The 21,056-nt window shown below is 37.0% G+C and overlaps 6 protein-coding genes across 6 annotated transcripts; 2 read left to right on the top strand and 4 right to left on the bottom strand.

Moving 5' to 3' along the window:
* Positions 1-34: 34 nt before the first annotated feature.
* Positions 35-1,542, bottom strand: LOC120777508 (BTB/POZ domain-containing protein KCTD9). Its single transcript, XM_040108868.1, has 3 exons — positions 1,486-1,542; positions 820-1,419; positions 35-739 (listed from the first exon to the last, which is right to left on the bottom strand). Exons 1-3 carry the CDS (start codon positions 1,498-1,500, stop codon positions 293-295), a joined length of 1,062 nt encoding a protein of 353 aa, XP_039964802.1. The 5' UTR covers positions 1,501-1,542; the 3' UTR covers positions 35-292.
* Positions 1,543-2,152: 610 nt separating this feature from the next.
* LOC120777512 (translation initiation factor eIF-2B subunit alpha) lies at positions 2,153-3,468 on the top strand. Its single transcript, XM_040108882.1, has 5 exons — positions 2,153-2,273; positions 2,336-2,440; positions 2,503-2,866; positions 2,922-3,192; positions 3,248-3,468. Exons 1-5 carry the CDS (start codon positions 2,237-2,239, stop codon positions 3,392-3,394), a joined length of 924 nt encoding a protein of 307 aa, XP_039964816.1. The 5' UTR covers positions 2,153-2,236; the 3' UTR covers positions 3,395-3,468.
* A 167-nt stretch (positions 3,469-3,635) lies between these two features.
* Positions 3,636-4,069, bottom strand: LOC120777541 (histone chaperone RTT106). The gene is made up of 2 exons (XM_040108932.1): positions 3,926-4,069; positions 3,636-3,868 (listed from the first exon to the last, which is right to left on the bottom strand). The coding sequence occupies exons 1-2, from the start codon at positions 4,067-4,069 to the stop codon at positions 3,668-3,670; spliced, it is 345 nt and encodes a 114-aa protein (XP_039964866.1). The 3' UTR covers positions 3,636-3,667.
* LOC120777524 lies at positions 4,009-4,900 on the bottom strand. Its single transcript, XM_040108908.1, has 2 exons — positions 4,490-4,900; positions 4,009-4,391 (listed from the first exon to the last, which is right to left on the bottom strand). The coding sequence occupies exons 1-2, from the start codon at positions 4,749-4,751 to the stop codon at positions 4,090-4,092; spliced, it is 564 nt and encodes a 187-aa protein (XP_039964842.1). The 5' UTR covers positions 4,752-4,900; the 3' UTR covers positions 4,009-4,089.
* Positions 4,901-5,359: 459 nt separating this feature from the next.
* On the top strand, positions 5,360-6,359 carry LOC120777521 (exosome complex component RRP46). Its single transcript, XM_040108894.1, has 3 exons — positions 5,360-5,571; positions 5,631-5,866; positions 5,919-6,359. Exons 1-3 carry the CDS (start codon positions 5,436-5,438, stop codon positions 6,312-6,314), a joined length of 768 nt encoding a protein of 255 aa, XP_039964828.1. The 5' UTR covers positions 5,360-5,435; the 3' UTR covers positions 6,315-6,359.
* On the bottom strand, positions 6,345-8,203 carry LOC120777424 (CDK5RAP1-like protein). The gene has a single exon (XM_040108733.1). It carries the CDS (start codon positions 8,139-8,141, stop codon positions 6,381-6,383), a length of 1,761 nt encoding a protein of 586 aa, XP_039964667.1. The 5' UTR covers positions 8,142-8,203; the 3' UTR covers positions 6,345-6,380.
* Between the last annotated feature and the right edge of the window lie 12,853 nt (positions 8,204-21,056).

Here is a 21,056-nt window from a genome sequence, read left to right as displayed (position 1 = left end):
ACGTCAGTCTAAAGAAATGTACACAAACTTTATGTTAACTCCGATCTACTCATTTATTCATATAAATACGTTTTTATATATAAAAACGCCCTAGATTAAAATTGGAGTCTTATTTTCTATATTATTATAGACTATCACTGTTACGACCCTTAACTTAACCGCAATAAATACATAGAGGTGTAGGTACGTTTCTCTCGTAACACCAAAAATTAAGCACAAGCAGGAAATCGATAGCGATTCAAATCACAGGAAATTTAAGGTAGGGAATAGTAACATTCAATGTAGCTACCCCTCATCGAATGGCTTGTGCCATATGTAGAGGTGTAACCATGAGGGTCAATTCTGCGTCTTTTAAGTTAGCACCTCGTAAGTTGGCTTCTTGCAAATCACTGCCAGACAAATTGCAACGTTCCAAATCTGCGCCGGCGAGTACTGCAGACCGTAAATTACAATTCTTCATGTTGGCATCTTTTAAATTAGCTACTCGCAAATTTATTCCAGCCATATTACTACTCTCCAAGCAGGCACCTTTTAAATTAACCCCCTCTAGATTAGTACGTACACCGGTCGGATCCTCAAAATTACATCCACGCAAATTAGCACCTTCCATATTGGCACACAAACCCTTAACTGATACCAATTGCGAGCATTCCAAGTTCGCATAGGCTAAGTCGGTGCGCTCCAGGCAGCAATATGTCAAATTGGCATGCGATAAATTACACCTTTGCATGCAAGCATACTGAAAGTATACAGATGTGTATAATTGGCTATACAAATGTAAGTTTATCAAAAAAAAAAATAATAAAATTAGTTACTCACCTTAAAATTTATGTTGCGAAAATCAAGCTTACGCAAGTCAGCACCAGCAAGATTAACACCTTGAAAACGTAGCTCACTAGCATGGGGTGTTTGTATCAAAGCTTTGATAACGTCCCGACGAGTAAGCGGTATATCGTCGATTGATCTATTAATTTGTAAAAGTTGTGGCTCTAACTGACTAATAAGTGAGTATATGCCGAAGAATCTAGCTTCCTCCAAAATACCCTCAAGACTCACGTTAGCGTCCACAATAAGTTGCCCATGCCGCAAGTAGTTGATAATTGGTTCAAAGTAATGAGGGCTACGATCAATAAGATAGGCACCTTGTTCATCTTGTTCACTAGGTAACATTCCATCTTGGGAGAACATACGTGCCAGCATACTATCTGGCTCCTTGCTAACTAACGTACACAAAGTAGTTACATACACCTTTCCTCCAACATTCAATTTTACCCATTTTGACGAAGGAAATATTTTGTTGCTTTCAACAGATACATCAGATGAATCTAGTTTAGCATTTTTCGATTGTTCGGACTTTACTGGAGAATGAGTACTTTTTCCAGATATATAACTATCAATTGTTGTACGCTCCATTTTCGCCTACAAAAATAAAAATAAACTAAAATATATGAACAAATAAAAAATATATCTTGATAATTTATTTACCTTCAGGTTTGACATTTGCCTTCTTTTCTTTGATGTTTTGATCAGAGAACGTAATACACGTTCTCTGTTTTGATATTCGTAATCACGTAAAACGGTGTGATTAGTTCTAACGTAAAAACCACAAATCTTTTAATTCACTTTTATTAAAATTGACTTCTTTCATATTTTGCATGAATTTCTTTTCAACTCGTTTTTTTGTTCATTTTGAAAGTTTATATCACACAATATGTACAATTTGTATTAATATTAACATCTTAACGAATTAACTGATAGCACTTTACATATCTCTTCTTAATGCTGAGATCAAATACTTTAACAACCGTAAGTTTAATATTACTGTATTTAATATGTATTACAATCTCTTAACGACTTAACTGATAATAATCTACATATATGTATCTTCTATATACAGAAATCAAAGACATTAATAACGGCAAGTTAGATATTGTTGTATGTGGTGTGACCTGTAAGTCACCAATTGGTTAAATCATCAGTTAATTACCCAATAGCGCTACCAGAGATTTCTATCAAAATTTGTATGAGTTTCTTAAGGCACAACTCACAATTCCAACCGAAACTCTTGTGTTCGTATACAATTATCGATATGTCCCACAGACGTGACTAATTGCACTTTAAGAAATTACGATATCTAATCGCAACGTCAATGAAATCTGTGAATGAAATTGTGTGAAACCTATCATATGAATTACATTTTTATTTCTTGTCTATTATTTTGAAATTCAATTAAAAAATGCCATCAACTGGTGATCAAAACATCGATGATGCAGGTGAGTTTATAAATGATTACTTATCAAAACATATGGAAACATTTTCTTTAATATATTTATAGCGGACGTGCGCAATTATTTTCTTAAACTGCTGGAGCAGGATAGAGATCTTTCCTCCGGAATAGCCGCAATCAAAACTCTGCTAATGATTCTTGAGAAAAAACAATGTAAGTATACTAAATTACTAAGCTATTTTTCGCAAAGACTAGGAATATATATATTATTTTAGTTGATACCATACACATTTTACACACCACAATGCGTGATGCGGTGGCAGCAATGCGCAACACAGATTTATCCATAGCAGCTGTAGTGTCTGGTGGTGAGCTATTTTGTCGTTTCATTACGCTCAGTTTGGATGATAAGCATATGGAAGAATGTCGACAAATTATGTTGCACCGTGGCAAAATCTTTCTAACAAAGCTTTTAAACTCGCGTAATGTTATCGCCCAACAGGCTAAGAAATTTGTCAACGATGGCTGCCGTGTGTTGACCCATTCGCGTTCGCGTGTTGTGTTAAAGGCGCTCATTAGTGCAGCAAAAAATAAAGAATTTCATGTTTATGTAACACAAGGTGGTCCAGATAATTCAGGGTAGGTATTTTATACTGTGAAAAAATACTAGTTAATATCGATTACCATTTTTCAGTGCTCAAATGGTGTCCGATCTTGAAAAAGCTGGAATAAGTAGCACGTTAATTTTGGATTCGGCTACAGGATATGTTATGGAATCGGTGGATTTTGTTATGGTCGGAGCCGAAGCTGTAGTTGAAAGTGGTGGCATAGTAAATCGAATCGGTACTTTTACCATGGGCTTGTGCGCGCGTGAGATGAAGAAGCCTTTCTATGTTTTGGCGGAAAGCTTCAAGTTCACACGACTCTATCCTCTAAACCAGCGCGATTTACCCGACGAATATAAAGTATGTACATACATATAACATATTAACATTACTATTTTATTTTTTAATGTTTCAGTATTCCCGTAAGCATTTGGTGGATGTATCTAAAGTGCATCCTCAAGTGGATTATACACCACCAGCTTATATAACATTGTTGTTTACTGATTTGGGTATTCTTACTCCATCGGCTGTTAGTGACGAATTAATTAAGCTTTACATGTAATTATAGCAATTTTTATTAAAGAAATATAAAGAGTAAAATAATAATGATTAGTGTATGATTACATTTCGAACATATTTTGATTATTTAAATTTTATTAGTTATAATAATTGTGGATTTTAAGCAACATAATTGTAAGACATTTTATTTCATAAGCATATTATTTAATAATATATTTATGAAGATAAAGTTAAAGGTATGTATTATTTTTGTATATAATGAAATTTAATATCGATAAATATAGTAAATTTTACACATTCATTACAAAAACAAAAATTAACTCAACCCTAAGGAACGTCTCCAGCGATTAGCAGTGCTATTATTATCCTGCTGATTGTGCTCATGTGCAAATTCCATAAACATATTTGCATTCTCGTCTTCATCACTCGAGCCATCACTAGTATAATCTTCTGAATCATCATCGTCGTCATCATCGTCATCATAATCATCATCAAGATCATCTAAATCTGCAGCAGCCTGAAAATACATTTGATGATACTTATTTATATTTCAAACAATTAATTGGTGCACCACCTGCCCGGTTTGTATGTTGATTTCTATTTGCAAACGTATATCCATAATGAGAAAGACTGTTGTTACTAGCATCGGTATAGTTATTCTACTTTTCCAAGCCAAATCGGTTAGAAAGAGAAAAACTTCGCCGAATTGTGTATTCATTTTCAATTAACTTTCTAATACTATTTTATTTCCTTTTTGTCTTCTTCATCCAATTCTTGATTCTGGTCGGACGTATTTTGGGCTGGATCCTGCTGTAACTGATCGTGTTTGACAATATGGACCAGTTCACCAACAGATAAAGCCTGCACTGGTTGAAGATGTCTATAGAATTCAATGTTGTTCAAAGGTTGATCTAAGGCTAACACTTCATTGTTGTTATCGGCGTCACTACTATTCAGTAGGTGACGAAGACAGTCGTTACGCTTTTCAGTTAGGGCTTCCACTAAATTAGCACCTTTTTTTATTTTTTGCAATTTTCTTTCTATAATGAACAAAAACAAAACAAATTAAAAAAATACCAAATTCGTTGAAAATTTTACGTTAAAAATACCGCTTTCTTTTTTTATTGTTTTAACATACCGAGTCCACGTAAGTAATTGTCAGAATCGGGCAAAGGTTCAAGGCAATGTTCAGGTCTATTGATTCCGTCAATCTTTGTTGAAGTTGACGGTTTATCGCTCTGGTTTTTTGCTGGAGTAGGTGCGAAATTGTCCTCAAATTCCAAAGGCGCTTGTTCAAGCTTTTCCTCGCCTTGCTGTTGATGCACACCGTTTTCCCTTGTACCGTTCTCAACCGAATTATTCTGTTGGCCTGAGTTTTGAACTAGCCAAGGATCTGTCATTTTCTTGCCAAAACACTTTAATTGACACTAAAGATTACAACAAAACTAAATTATTTGTTGTGTAGATCGCATTTTCAGTTTGCTCAATTTTTAATGAAAACATTCAATGATAAACAATTGGTAAACTGTTTTACAAATTCACTTCAAATTGATTCGCAATTTCTTATTCTTTTCAGAAAACCATTCACGGTAATTGTGAGTAGGTGGTGCTCAAAGAATTTATCACGCTATATCATTAAAAAATACTGCTGCAGAATATTAATTACTTTAATAAAATGTATATATTTCTATATTTACATATAGCAATAATAACTTTGAATTAATTTTATGGTAGTTATAGATAATTTATATTTTCTATTGCAGCAACAGAAAACTACTACTTTCTGAAGAAGAGAAATGCTAAGGAGTAGTGATTCCTAAAATGTATATAACACCCAGTTCGGTTCATTTTCATAGATTAGAAAATTAAATGAATAAATTATAATTTATAAGTTGTGATCGATAATGTATAAAAAATAAAGTATATTTTATTTAAAAACCAGAATACCTCCGCAATGATTTTGAACGTTCTAGAAAGAAAGAAGAAGCACATGACTCGTGCAGTACCGCTACAAAATATTTACATATTTTCTAGTTTTCCTATTCATTGTTTAAATTAAAATTTATATTTAAATAAATCTAGAAATGGTTACACCGTCAGACACTATAACAATGGATACACAAGGAAGTAATGTCGGGCTGCAGGATTTGAAGTTGCGTCAAATAAATTGCGAACTCAATCCTTTGACTCGTTCTGACGGTTCTGCTTTGTTCACGCAAGGTTTGTTTAACGTCGTAACTTTACAAACTAAATATATCTTGAAAATACTTTTAATAAAGGAGGAACCTGTGTACTTACTTCGATGCTTGGTCCAGTTGAAGTAAAATCTCAGAACCTTAACATAGAAAAGGCGCATGTTGAGTGTATCTACCGGCCAAAAGCAGGCATTCCAACAATAGAGGATAAGTTGACGGAGACCGTTATACGTGATACATGTGAGTCAGCTTTACTAACTATGCTTCATCCACGGACAACTATTTCTATACAAATACAGGAATTGGATGATCGATGTGGTGTAAGAAAAATGGTCAATAACTAATTTTATTATTACATATATAAAATTTTAGATTGAAGCTTGTGCAATTAATGGTGCTTGCTTGGCGTTGCTGATTGGTGGTGTGCCGATGAAATTCACTATCGCTGCGGTACATTGCATAGTAGACAAAGACGACAAGGTGGTACTGGATCCTGACCATTGTGAAGCGATAGGAAAGCGAGCTAGTTTTGTATTTGTTTTCGATAGTTTGGATAGGAATTTAGTAACAGTTCACACACGTGGACGTTTTCGTATGGGTCAATTTAATGATGCAGAATGCATGAGTCGTGCAGCAAGTCAGATAATATTTAATTTTTACCGGCGAATCATTTCGAATTTCCATAACAAATCATTGTTGACCGCTGATAGTAAGGCACGCAATACAGAAGCGGAGTCGGTAGTGAAATCAGAACAAATGGATATATAGGAAAACTAAATCACAAATAAAAAAGGTAAATTTAAAACATATCAACACTTGATAACTTTATTTATGTTAAAAACTCTTTGAATGAAACTGTCCAATGGAGCTAATATAAAGTGGTGTGCCCTTAAGCACTTGAGAATTGGAATCGTTAACTTTAGTTACAACAAAATCTCCGATGGTGATTTCTCTCTTGATTCCTTTATCGTCAGCGAGCATCATGCTGGGCACTATGACTTTGATGTTAGCATCATTCCGCCCGAACCAGCATTCGTCTGATCTCTTACTCTTCCCCTCAATAAGTATCAGCTCTTCACGTCCAACGAAAAATGTGTGCAAATCGGTAGCTTCTTGACGAAACACCTGAACCATTCGTTGCAATCGTTCTGTTTTAACGGCAGTTGGAACATCATCTTTGTAACGTCGATGTGCAGTCGTTCGTTCACGCATACTATATGCGAACAGAAAAGCTACATTGTAGCGAACTTGTTTCATAAGTGTTAATGTATCTTTGAATTCCTCCTCAGTTTCTCCGCAAAATCCACAAATAAAATCGCTGGAGAGTCCAACATTTGGCAGGATTGTTCGAATTGTATCCACTAACTTCAGATATGCATTTCTTGTGTAACCACGTCGCATACGTTCCAATACAGCGTCGTTACCCGACTGGGCAGGTAGATGTAAATTTTTGCAGACATTCGGATAGTCACGTATGACTCGTAACACATCTTCGGAAAAGTCTTTGGGATGTGGCGAGGTGAAACGTATTCGCATTTCAGGCGCTGCTTCAGCCACTTGGCTCAATAATTCATCAAAGCGCATTCCTCCAATTTTAGGCTTATATACCGTACTGAAACCAGGTGCTATTTTTTTATTTGCCAATTCCGGTTTGCTATCAGTAGTTGTGCTAATATCACGATAGCTATTGACATTTTGACCCAGCAATGTGACTTCTTTAACGCCACTATCTCGCAAAGTTTGGACTTCTTGTACTATTGAATCTATTGGGCGTGAACGTTCACGGCCACGTGTGAACGGAACAATACAGTAAGAACACATATTGTCACATCCACGCATTATCGAAACGAAGGCAGTAGGCGATTCGGCATTCAAGCGTACAGGCATCACATCGGCATATGTCTCGTCCAGTGAGAGCAGCACATTAATGGCAGACTGTTGATAATGTCGCGACACCGCCAATAGGCGTGGAAGATCTTTGTAGCTATCCGGTCCAGCAATTACATCAACACATTTCTCACGTTCAAGTAAACGTTCTTTAAGACGTTCAGCCATGCATCCTAAAACAGTAATTTGCAAGGGCCCAGCACGTGGCGAACGTCGCTCCTTCATGGCATGTAAGTGTTTTAGGCGATTCCATATTTTCTGTTCCGCTCCATCACGTATAGCGCAAGTCACTAAAATAATAACATCAGCCTGTTGCGCCTCCTGGCAACGCTTGTATCCGTTTTGCTGTAGAACGGCCCATACCACTTCGGTATCATTGGTGTTCATTTGACAACCGTATACTTCAAAAAATACTTTGCGTCCTTGACCGCTATAGTTTTCCGGTATTAAGTAAGGCACATGAAATTCCTCGTTTTTATCATCTTCGATATGTGTGGGCACTCGCTTGACATTGAAAAATTCCTGCAGCCCTGGTCCTGTTGTTACTTTTGCTAGAAATGTCTTGCGTGTGTTTAGCGGCTTAACGGCGTTACCTGCTTCTGTACTCAACTTTTGAAATAACGTGCTTCGTTGTAACAATCTTGCGTTACGTAGTAGAGTGATTGCTGGTGATGCTTTTATTTGACGACTTACCCACTGAGCTTTCATTATTATTACTTAACTTATAAATATTTTTGAGTTCATAGCCAATTATGTAGTACTGGTGGATATTGTAGTTGTCCAGCTGACTTGAGAGGGACTCAGCTGTTTCGTATGTAAACAATTTGGTTCTTATGGTCCATTCACAATTGTGGCATAATTCAATCTGCTACAGGGTGCTTACTATTAGAAGAATTTTTTTTGTATTTGAAACTTATTTGTACTGTGTTAGTTTTTCAGTGACTGTCCCAACTTTTGAGTCACTATTAATTGTATTTGCAACCACTGTGAGGTTATGTTAGGAAAGAGTCACATATCAGCGGAACAGTACACATTGTATCGGTTATCTAGACCTCGTTGGGGTGATAAAGCTCAAGTTAGTTGGCATCGAAATCATTTAACGGGAGACCTTGAAAATGTGTTGTTTCGAAGTAGTCGGACCGAAGGGAGAAGGCTGTTATATGAGAGGGATTTATTGGGAATGAAAAAAGATGGATAGAGTTCTGAAAGGACTAATTGTACGCAGGACATATGTTTTGTATGTCGATTCTGAAGGAGTTTAACCTGCTACAATATCCACTACATCCAGGCGCCTGCTGCCTACTTAATGACTAGGCGGCCAGTTGTCCTGTAAGTTGCCAACAACATGTTTTGTCTTATCTCTGGAGCGAATGAGTGCAGGCGTCGTGTGTAACACCTTAAATCTTATGGTTGTTGATAATCGGAATTTTAATGCTTTATGTGTGATATTTTGCTTCTAGGCCGAAATCGAAACGGGATTATCCCCACAGGGAAAAGTCTAACGGTGTGATATCCCACGATCTTGATGGCCAATCGTTCGGCCCAAAACGTGAAAATGTCTTCTCACCGAAGTGATCTCTAAATAAATCCATTGATTGATGCGATGTGTGGGAAGTTTCGCCGTCTTGTTGAAATTAAATGTCGTCGATATCACGAGCTTCAATTTCAGACATCATATAGTCGGTTATCATTTCGCGATAACGGTTGCCATTCACTGTTACGTTCTCACCAGTTGCTCTTCGTCCCAAATGCGGTAATTTTGTTTGTTTACATATCTATTAATCCATCGCTGAATAAAACTTGGATCGAAAGCGTCGGATCTTCTTGGAACATTTCAAGACCCCTAGAGCGAAGCCATGTCTCTTGGGAAGATCGAGCGGCTTCAGTTCTTGCACAAGTTGTATTTTGTATGCTTTTAAATTAAGATTTCGACGTAAATTTCGCCAAGTCGTCCATATGTCTGTCCCAGTTGTTGCCGAATCATCTCTCCACGGTCTTCGCGTACAATATCATAGCAGCCGTAGCTATATTTTTTTCAATGCGTGCTGGACGTGGTCTATTCGGTCGAATATCATCCAATAATGAATGCTGGATTTCAAGATGGGTGATGGTGTTGCAAATAGTAAGCTCAGTAGGCCGATTATTTTGACCATAAGTTGAGCTAAACACGCGATCCACATTCTTTGCAGAACGTGAATTTTCGTACTAAAGTTAAGCGATTTGTAAATGTTATTCAGGCGTAAGTCTTTCCATCTGAAATTCCCTGCTTTCCATGATGAAATGCCAAACAATACTGAACAACAGTAACATGACAGCTTGACACGACTCGCGCATGATCTGCCAAAATAAGGCTATTGAAAAAGTACCTCTACTTTGATCTCCCGTTTCTGATCAGATCAAACAACTTGCAGGCTAAGGGTTGCACAAATATACGTTGGAACATGCAAAAAATTTTATAGTGATCGGATCATTTGTCTCCGAGTAATCACTCAAGCAAATTTAAAAAGTTTGGTTTTGGAAAAACCGTGTAAACTTGTAAAATATGCATTCGAATATTAAATTTAGGTTATTTTGTTGGCCTACGAAAATGAATTTTTGAATATACAATAAATGAAACAACATAACTAATATATACATACGTACCATGTTCTTATGTTATGTGTTTGACATTGTGTTTAATCCTAAAGGATTGATGTTGCCTTTTTTCTCAAGGCGCACATAAATATGAAAGCAATTATCACACCCGAAAGCATTCAATGCACATCAGTTGAGGGAAATCCAATAAACCACACAACCAAACAACATAAGTAATTCCAGTGATCCTTCTCTTTGTGCTTGGAAAAGTATCAAATTTCTTACACAACTTTTTGGGTGTCACACGAAACTTTGTTGGGCTGTATAGGCATCCGAGCGTGCTGCATGCTGCTGTTGGTCTGCTGGTTGAATGCCTGTATAGGGTTCAATATCATTGTCCTTCTGCGTTGAGCCTTGAAAAGAAAAGCCCGGATCTTGGGAATGTTTCGGTTAAATTTGGGAAAATCCGTAACGAACGCACACATTTTCATTGCAAGCGAGTGACAAAGCGCAGGATGTTATTAAAAAGCGAAGCACAAAGGAAGACGGAAATATATTTGGTTATGGTTTTTTGCTTATTTAACACACACGCGTCCACAAGCATCCCTACCTACATTGCTTGATTTGTGGTAAGAGATATTTATGTGCTTTCATATGTGTAGTTGGGTGCATGTAGTTCGAACTCGGAACACATTTAATGGTTTCTGTTGTCAGCGGTCCATTCGTGTCTTTGTTGTTGCTCTTCTTCTTTTAATAAAAAAGCTTGTGCAAAGAATTTAAGACTCAATTTCGTAATATTTTTTATTTCCAAGAATAAAAACATAATATTATATTTATTGTTTTGTATTTTTAAAAAAGTTTATGAAATAATAATATTGTGAGTTACATCGTGTTGAATCTCATCAGAAAAATTAGAATTATAATTAAAATATTTATGAACAACTGTGCTGCGGCTGTTTCCCCTGGAAGGTAGGCTGATGCAAGGGCGAAGTCAGAACCTTCCTTGTCCTTTACTTGCATCGCCACTGGATACTGCGTTAGATACTCTAAAATGCAGAAGAAATCTAAACCTTTTCTAACCACTACCTAAGAACGAGGTCTCTCGCTAGAGAGATCCCAAATTGCTTTGCTTTTCCTTGACTTGAGACCCCTTACCTTACTTAGGATACCCAGGTTATTCGATTGAGGTTGGATGGGCACCTTTTATGCGGTCGCTGGAGGTACAGGATTGGTTTTATGAGCTACAGGTCTTCATACCCACTATTCTCACCACCCAATTCCTTCAGCCCGTCCAGGAGCTCCTGTGTGGAGGGTAGCAGGAGATTCAATCATCTCTTCTTCAACGACAGCGGCAGCAGCAACCTGCTCGACTGTGTTGATGCCGCAATGAGTAGGTTCCTCGCCCATTAAAATCTGCTGTTCATGGCTGTTCTGACGCTTTAAGCTTTCAGGGCCGCATAACCACCGCTCTGTATCAGTAGTTCAGCCGGAGTCCCTGCTATTGGATAAATTTGTAGGACTTATTATCAAAGGTGATGTTGAGTCTCCATCCAGCGTTCTCAACGATACTCCCGACTACCCTGCAAGCTGAGTACTGATGCCATCATTTTCGTTCCTGATCAAACCCAGTGCCAACTTGTAGCGTCTTCCTGCGCTTCTGGGAAGAAATACCAATGTGCGGTATCTCTTCACCCCTCTTCGCGCATAGCACTGGGCTTTTCCAACCATACAGTTTCGGAGCGACCTGACAATGACAGCATGGAATGACCCGGTGTATCCACACCCCTTTAATATCTCATCTACGATATTCTCCTATAATACTAAAAGCTCCTTTGATCCTAAGGCCTCCGCAGGGTAATTGCCTTTTAAAGTCTCCGAATATTTGTGCTGACCGGACACCACCGGAGGGGGGTTTGAAACGGAGCGTTGTACTCCGACCGCCTGTGGCTCTCCTTTAGCCTATTAGAACTGGACGTCTTCTTCGGAGTCTCACTACAGGAGGGGACATCTACCCACGCGTGCTTCTCAAAGAGTGCTAGTTCATCCGGCGAAAGAGCGTCCAGGAAGCTGAACTTACGCCTCGCTCCTGCAATCTGCTCATCTGGTTCTTAGGACCATCAGCCCAGCTAGGAGAGCCTACTTGTTTATTTTTTATTTGGAGAACACAACAGTTCGCCGTGCCAGACGCGGTAAGGCCCTAGTTATTAAAAATGCTTATAATCGGATCAATATTTCTGGCAAGGAAAGGGTGCCATGTTGTCATTCTATAACTTTGAATAACTTATGAATTTGTGCGAGGCGTTTTTCAATATCAGAAATATCCTGATGTGATGTGATTCCAATAACACTATCTACTTAAGCATAAATATTTACCTTGCACTGCTGCTAACCACAAAAACACATCCATTGGCTGCAGTAGATTAGCAACTAAGTACTCGTTTTCAACTCGACTGCATTGTCATATTAAACAGGCTTAACATTAGCCACAACGCCTCAAGTTATGCAATGTTTGAGGCTACTGCCAACATGTTGAGCTCACATTTTCTCGACTTACTGACTTGTAAAATGAGCAACGTGCTTACATAAGTGTCCTGGAAGTCACATCGTTAGCTTTTGGTTTTAAAAAGATTTATTAGACCAAAATTATATTACAAAATTGTCAGCACCTGAACTTTATCGTAACTGTAATATGACCACAACATGGACAATCATTGTAAACATTATGGTACAATTAACTGTTATATAGTTGTACTTCGGTAAGTGTGAGTTTATGCAGCTGGTCAACGTGCAATGGACTTGTCAATTTTGTTATCACAACCGCATTGTTAGTCTACTGACTGAGCATCTCCTACCTTCAGCACTGCATAATTATTATATTTTTTTAAAGCCTCCAGTTGTTATGTAAAATGTAAGCTTGTGTCAGTAACATGTCCTTGTCGAAACGACAGTGTAGAGGTAGAGCTATCTACCACAGATATACGGTATTTACAATATATGTATATTTGTATTTGGTCAGAGATTTCCACAAGTACTTGTACACTTGTGGCAACCAGTGTTACCACTAATAAACAATTTTGTTATTACTATACTGTTTCGTACATTTAACTTCATAATTTTCCATAGAAAAATTCAATTGTAATATATTACATTAGATTTACGGATGGTGATGCAAAATTCTCTCACAAATAGACCTGAACAAAAAAAGTAGGGCAAATCCGAGTCGAAAGGCGGTATTTGAGAGCCCAAACGTCATTTTTTTGAAGATGTTGGCATATCAATTGACTCATTCCATGATTTTTTTTAATGTTTTGGGTATCAAACGCTTGACAGCAAAATTTGTTACAAAATTGTTGAATGTTGCTCAGGAATCACTAAATGAGGCCAATGACGGTGCATAATTATTGAAACGTGTTATAAAAGGTGACGAAATATGAGTTTACCTATATGAGTTGATATTTACGTCAAACGTCTCATTGGAAGCGTCCTTGCTCACCAAAACCGAAAAAAGCTCGACAAGTTTGTTCGAACGTGAAAGTGTATAAAAATTTTCAATATTTGCATTTCGATAAAGGATGATTACTGGTTCAATCTTTGAAAATATCTTTTTCAAGACGGTGAAAATAAAAAAAAAACAGGATTTTAAAAATTTTACAAGAAAAACTGTTATCTTTGCGATTAATGGCGCTTTGTAGGTGTGGCAGTGGTTCCATTATGCTCTCTATGAACTCGTCCTCACTTTTTTTCCAAGGAAAAAGTGTACCAAGTTTCATTAAGATCTTAAGTTAGCACTTGCATAGACGGACGAACAGACAGTCACTCGCAATGCAACTCCTCTCATCATTCTCATCATTTTTGTACAATATACATACAGTAGATGCCCGCTAATCCGGACATGGCCTAATCCGGATTCCACTGTAATCCGGACAGGGTTAAAAAACTCAAAATTTCTATTATGTCCCTTGTAATCCGGACCGACTTTCTCTATCCGTATTCTCTAATTCGGATCACATGTTTATTATTCACTACATTCGCTTTTATGCTTTATTGGTTTAAGTTTTTTTTTGTTTTTTTGGAGCATGTGTATTATTTGTTACAATAAACAAACTGAAATTTATAAATATTTTTTCATAATACATAGTTCTGATATGTCTTTGGTAATCCGGATTTCCTTATATTCCGGATAGGGGCCGGTTTTAATTGATCCGGATTAGCGGGCCTCTACTGTATATTTATAATCAATAATAATAATCTAACTGGATTATTATAAATGAACAAATCTATTACATTCTTTAGTAGAAGTATAAACAAGTTTTCAATTTAAGGACTTGATTTTGATAGGACAGTTTATGTGCCAGTTATATCCTATGGTTGTCCGATTTGATCAATATATTTGAAGAATGCTGCAGTGTCTTGGACAATAATCAAAAAACCAATTTTGGGTATATATTTTGTTCAGCAAAAAAGTTTTCCATATAAGGGCTTCATATTGAACGATCTGTTTGTATGGCAGCTATATCCTATAGTGGTCCGATATCGGTAGTTCAGACAAATGGGGAGCTTCTGCGTAAAAAGGACGCGTGCAAAATGTCAGATTGATATCCTAAAAACTGAGGGATTACAAAACGTGTATTCTGGCTAATTCAACTCAGTTCGCCATATTCTGGACATTTTTCGTCCTCTTTATTGACGTAGACACCGCTTACGCGGTTATAGCCGAGTTCACAACAACGCCTCTATCGTTTTTCTTTCCCGCTGTTTGGCGCCGGTTGAGATTCCAAGTGTAGTCAGGTCCTTCTCCACCTGCTCTTTCCAACGGAGTGGAGGTCTTTCCCTTCCTCTGCTTCCCCCGGCGGGTACAGCGTCGAATACTTTCAGAGCTGGAGTGTTTTCGTCCATTCGCATATATCTTGTTTAGAGTATAAAAATATGCAAAAATAACAAAATAAATCATTCGTAGTTTAAGACAATGTCACTGTGAAACTGCAGTTAAGTTTTCAATTAAAAACGTTCGATATTTCTTGATCACCATCGCTTCTCGAATCAAATGTTTACGTTTCGAATGCTTCGACTTTTTTTGTTTCCAGTATTCTATGCAGTGAATAATGTTTTTATTGTTCTAAAGTATACTTTAAGCGAATAAAATTTCGATATTGGAAAACCACAAGCTGGTTTACCTTTTAAACTAAAAAAAAATGTTTCCTTTATATGTAGGTCTGTGTTCTTGTAGTCTACATCGTTTTCCTCAATTTTACGATGATGCTATAGTAGGTCGTCTTTCACATTAAGATACATTAGTGGAAAAATAATCTTTTTTAAAGGCATCAATAGCTGCCAAAGCCTCAATTCAGATAAAAGCTATTTCTTCGTTCGATCATTATTATTATAGATTATTTTCGTTTTCGTTTGATACGCAGAAATCAAAATGCTATATTTAAGGTTATAGTAGCTGAATTTAGCAGCTGTTAAAGTCGGTACACCTCAGTAGTGGGTTGCGACTTATACAATGGATAAAAGTATCGAATAATGAATTTGTCTAAATTTTTGTATTTCTAACCAAATTTCGTGTGCGGAATCATTGCGGATGTTGAAAAAGGCTTACGGTGATTCAAAAACACAAGGCTGAGAGTGGTAAAAAGCCTTCAAAAATTATCGAGAGATCGTTGAAGACATGCTTCGGTCGGGACGAAATTCGACCTCTTCAACTGATCTAAATATTAAAAAGTGAAGGATATGGTTCTTGAAAGTCGTCAAGCAAGTATTAGGGATAAGGCAAGAGAGCTCGACTGTCACAATGTATGTATTTAAAGCTTAAATATATTGACCTATTTGATTCGGTTTTTTATGCTACTTGAGTCTTGAAAGTGTTATCTAAATGCTGTCTTCGTAATTCAAGCATAAAAGCAGGCACTTCAGAGTTTTTGACTTTCAGCAGTGCTTTGTGACAAGGATAGTTCAGTAAAGAGCTGAATGTTACTGTGAGCAAAGTTTGCGTTCAAGTATATCTATCATATAGAAGCTAGGTGTGGATTTTCCAACTTTTTCCCATTGTACCTTGAAAAAAAAATTATATTACTAAGCAGATGTGTATGTATGAGTACATTCGGTAGTATTATAGTTTGTACTTTATGTTCCAGCTACTTTCAATCCCTCGTTCATTTAAATTTGTTATGTTTATTAAAAGAGGCACAAACTAACCGCCAGGAAGCATCCAATTTAACGCTTAAGATGCTCTTAGATCTTTATGGTCATACAGAAATGGATTATGTCCACTTTCGAACGGCCACAAATGTCGCAATTTCATATTCGCATTTGTAATAAGGCAGGTACAAGGAGTTTGGGGCAAGGCAGCAAACGATACATGAAAATATAAACATTTGGACAATGTAATAAAATACTAAATAAAATAGTTGCGACAATACGCAGGCATATTAGAGATAAAAAGGCAATTATAATTTGCTACGGTGACATCAACGGTCAAGCGTATGCAGTCGACCAGGGACACATACACACCAACACTACATACACGTTATGCATATATGGGGATAAATTTGATAGAGAAAGACAGTGAAAAAGAGAATTGCAGGAGATTATGCCACTTAGAATTGCTAAAGAGGGCGTGTACAACATTTAGTGGAATGTATACTGCATATGTCTGTATGGGTGTGTGTACATGATACGCCGCAAATGCTTACGAATTAGAGTTCCGTGGATAATCTGTGGCAATAACGATAAATATAAAATGATAATAATCTCCCTTGTGATACTCGGATCATGTAAATTACTATTTTTATAAGCCCAAGTAGGCGATACAAACATAAGTATGGGATGTATCGATATAAGTAGGTGTTTCTAAAATTTCGCTTCAGATTCTTGTCGTAGAAACTAAGTGAAATATAATATTTGAAATTTTGGACATCATTTTGAACTCCACTTTCTATATAACTTCGGAAATAGGTTGCATGTTTAACCCTAAAAATAATTTGGAGTTTCGAATAAAATTTTGCGTATTTGTGTCATAAAAAGTGTGTTTTGATAGTATAAGATATTCGCATATTCGCATTTGTGTCGGTAGCCGCGTCAAGCTAACACGACAGGATATTTAGAATTGATATCAAACGTTAGAGGAATCAATGGGAAATTTATGCACTGAACCACAAGAGTTGACTACTCTCAAAATCACTATTATTCCGTTATAGCCCAATGAAGTTAATGCATAAGAATGAAGTTCTATCGGATTTACCCCTTCGAGGAAACGGCTTGAATAATGCATTTATCACGATTCGGTCGGCCAACAAATTCAAAAGGTCTTCAACATAGAATCAATAACAATATTTTTTGCGGATTCGGAAATTGAAGCATCGAGAAAAACAAGTTTAAAGTTTTAAGCGCTAAAGTTGACTGACTTGAACGCTTTATCGCTACCGAGGATTAGCCATGGAAACGTTTTTTCACTAATACTGCTGTAGGCAAAAAATAGTAAGAGAGAAATATCTGGTGCCAAAACTTTCAGATTGTTGGAAGAGGCATTCGGTGGTAGTTGTTTGTCGCGTGCAAGTGTTTTTGGTAGGTACAAATTATTCAAAGAGGGTCGAGAACGCGTTGACGATATCCAGGACGGCCATCAACATCAACTGATCATCAATACGTAAGCAAAATATAGCAAAATATAGCAATTTGTGCTTGAGAATCGATTACTAACAGTCACAGATCTTACTCTCATCGTTGGAACATTGGAAGGATCGGTAGAAACCATTTTGAAAGATCATTTGTTTTAATAAAAGTGAAAGGACGAGTAAATACTCATTACTCATTTTTTTTTTCAAAACACAGAGTTGAGTTAAGGTCTGCGAAACAATGCTTTCTGACTACCAGGTGGTCAGGAAACGTATTATTACAGTTCAACTGGTCGAATATCGTGGAAAAGATAAGCCGAAACCAAAAAAAGACACCACAAAATATATCAAAAATCAAGGTTATGTTGACAGTTTTCTTCGGTTATCGAGCCCTTCGTAAAAAGAGGCCAGATATCGGCTTACAAGACCGATAACTCTTGGTTTTTTCTCACCACGATAATGCACCTTCGCATGCTGCATTGATTCTTCGTGAGTTTTTCGCCAATATTTCAACTAAAATTATACCTCAACCAGAGTATTCGCCTGATTTAGCTCCGCGAGACTTCTGGCTATTCAGCAAACTCAGACGATGCTCCGGGTAAACCATTTTTAGACAATTGAAGACAATAAAAGTGAATCGCTACGCACATTGGAGGTTATTCCGGAAATTTACTTTAACAACTGTTTCGAGAATTGGAAAAAACGTTGGCATTTATTTATTTTCTAGAATTCTTGTATTTCTACTTGAATATGGTGTTTGGGATACTTGAAAATGTTGCAGAAGAGTTTTGTGGAATGCAGTTTATTACGCATACATTAATTTGAAAAGCACAAAGCATTCAGTGAAGGTCGTGAAGTCAACCAAAAGTTCTTCATGGGATCATCCACTTCTGTTAATGACGTTAAGAACAAAAAATTAAACAAACATTGCTTGAGAGTCGTCGTGTTGGCATCAGAGAGATAGCAGAGAATCTCAACAACTCTTATGGATCGAGAAAACACATCTTGGTTAATGTTTTGGGTATGGAAATGTGTCAATGCTAGACTCGTAACAAATGACTTCAATTTTTTGCAATAATTTCTTCGTACAGAGTTCGCTAAATACAACGTAGCTAAAGAAACTGTCCAACAAGCTCCAAAAATGAGGCGAAACCATTACGACCACGTCATAGTTGGTCAAGGTGATGTTCTTCGTTTTCTATCATTACTGAGGTGTGGCTTATCATGAATTCGTTCCAAACGTTCAAACGGTCAATTCGTAGAGCGGGTTTGTGGGTAGACAATCAAGGATTTTTCTTTTAAACTACGGGAAAATGATTTTTGTAAGTCCAATGTAATCAGAAGGTATAATTAAAATAGCTGGGGCACTATCTGTAAGTTTGGTCCATCTTCAGCCGAAGACGGATCACTCTTCACCACGACAATGTAAACTCGCAAACATCGACTGAAACAACTGCATTTTTGAGCACTCAAAATATCGATTTGATGAGTTATCCACCGTGTAGTCCTGACTTGTCACCGAATGACTCATTTTTATTCTTATATCTAAAAAAAAAAACTAACGTCAACGAACCGGAAAAGGCGGCTAATGCGTTCAGAAAATTTTTGGAGATACCGCAATCAGAGTAGCAAAGTTGTTTCGAAAGTGGTTCAAACGCATGTAAAAGTGTATACAAGGTGCGTTCCAAAGTGAACAGGACTTACAAAAAAAAAACAGAACAAATGGTGTTTTCGGCAAAATCAATTTATTTTATTCAAAATAGTCTCCTTCTGCTTCAAACAGCTTTTTGCACGGTCCAAAAGCATGTCGAACGAGTGTTTTAGCTCGTTGGCCGGTATGGCCGCCGCTATGTCGGCGCAAGCCTTTTCAATGGCCTCTACGTCTGCCCTTTCATGGGTAAATGCATTTTTCCGAAAAGGAAGAAGTCGCAATGGTTAAAATGTGATTTTTGGTCAAATAATCGTCCTTCGAATGTTGGATTCTGAGCAATTTTTGGTCGTCAGTCAATTTACGCGGAACAAACCGTGCATACACCTTTCGTAAGCCCAAATGTTCGGTCAAAATGCGATAAATCGATGTTTTGGAGATGTTCAATTCCATTTCCATGAATTTCAATGATGATTTCGGTTGATTTTTGAAGAATTCACGCACAGTTTCGATGGAATTTCCGGTGATCACAGATTTTGATTGGCCACATGTTGATCGTCATTTTGAAAAATGAAAAACCACTCGTGCACTTTGCTACGCCATAAACTTGTTTCATCAATTCAAACGTTTCGGTAAAAGTTTTACCAACTTTAAAACCAAATTTAATGTTGGCTCTTTGTTCGAAGCTCATTTTCGCACCGATAACACAAACATACTGACACTTAAAACGAAAAAACTTCACTTCCAATCTATGAAATGTCATGAAATTCTAACTGGCTGAATGATAAAGATGGCAGATTCTAACGCACCAGTCGACATAAAGATGGCGCCACTTGGGGGGCTAGATTCAAAAAGTTCTGTTTACTTTGGAACGCACTTCGAATAATTAAAGAAACAGTTTGAACTTCTTTGATTCCTTTATTGATGTCTCTATGACGTAAATGGTAGATACTGCCTCACGGGATTCTCATCTTAATTATAACATGAAATTGATTCTAATGGTTCTTATCATTTAAATTGAATTTTAAATATTAAAATTTGTTTTCTTAAAATTATAAAGCTTTCGAAAACTGAACCACACCAAAAACACTGTATGCCTTTAGCTTTCCGCTGCTGTATTCTTACCTTCATAATTATGATTGGTTTTATTGGTGCCAAAGGACGTTATTAACAGTTAAAACCGGTAAAACGGTAAAAGCAAGTCTGAGCTGCCACTAAAAGTCGCAGTTACCTCCTACAAGCAAACATGTCTATACACAACAGACTTACAGGAGTTCTTTTTAAATGAACGATTGGAAAAAATATAAGATACACCAGAACACAGGAAAGAATCGACAATTATTGTGGTCAATAGAGAATGTGGCGTAAATTGCCGACGCAGAGCAGAACTGCATGGCATACTCATGAAACTCAATAAACCATAAAAACATACGAGTTGCTGTTAAAGGTAAGTAGCGATAGTCTTATACACTTATGTACATACATATGTGTATGTATGTATAAATATTTACTATAGTTGCATACAGCCTCATTGTTATAACGATGTGTCTGCCTTTTGCGACTGCCGAGCGTTTTTAATTGGCGCGCAAAAATTTTATTGCCTTTTATATAGTATATGCGAAAGGTGGCAGGACACGTAAGCGCAGACAAACACACATACTATGAGGGTAGTTCGATAAGTTCTTAGCTTACAAGAGAAAAACAAAAATTTTGGAAAACGCCGTTTTATTCCTCAGCATAGTCGCCTTTTAGCTCGATACCCTTGAACCGGCGATGCCGATTTCTTTG

The sequence above is a fragment of the Bactrocera tryoni genome, chromosome 1 (assembly GCF_016617805.1).
Source record: "Bactrocera tryoni isolate S06 chromosome 1, CSIRO_BtryS06_freeze2, whole genome shotgun sequence".
NCBI classification, from domain to species: Eukaryota; Metazoa; Arthropoda; class Insecta; order Diptera; family Tephritidae; genus Bactrocera; species Bactrocera tryoni.
This window is presented reverse-complemented; position numbering and strand designations above follow the sequence as displayed.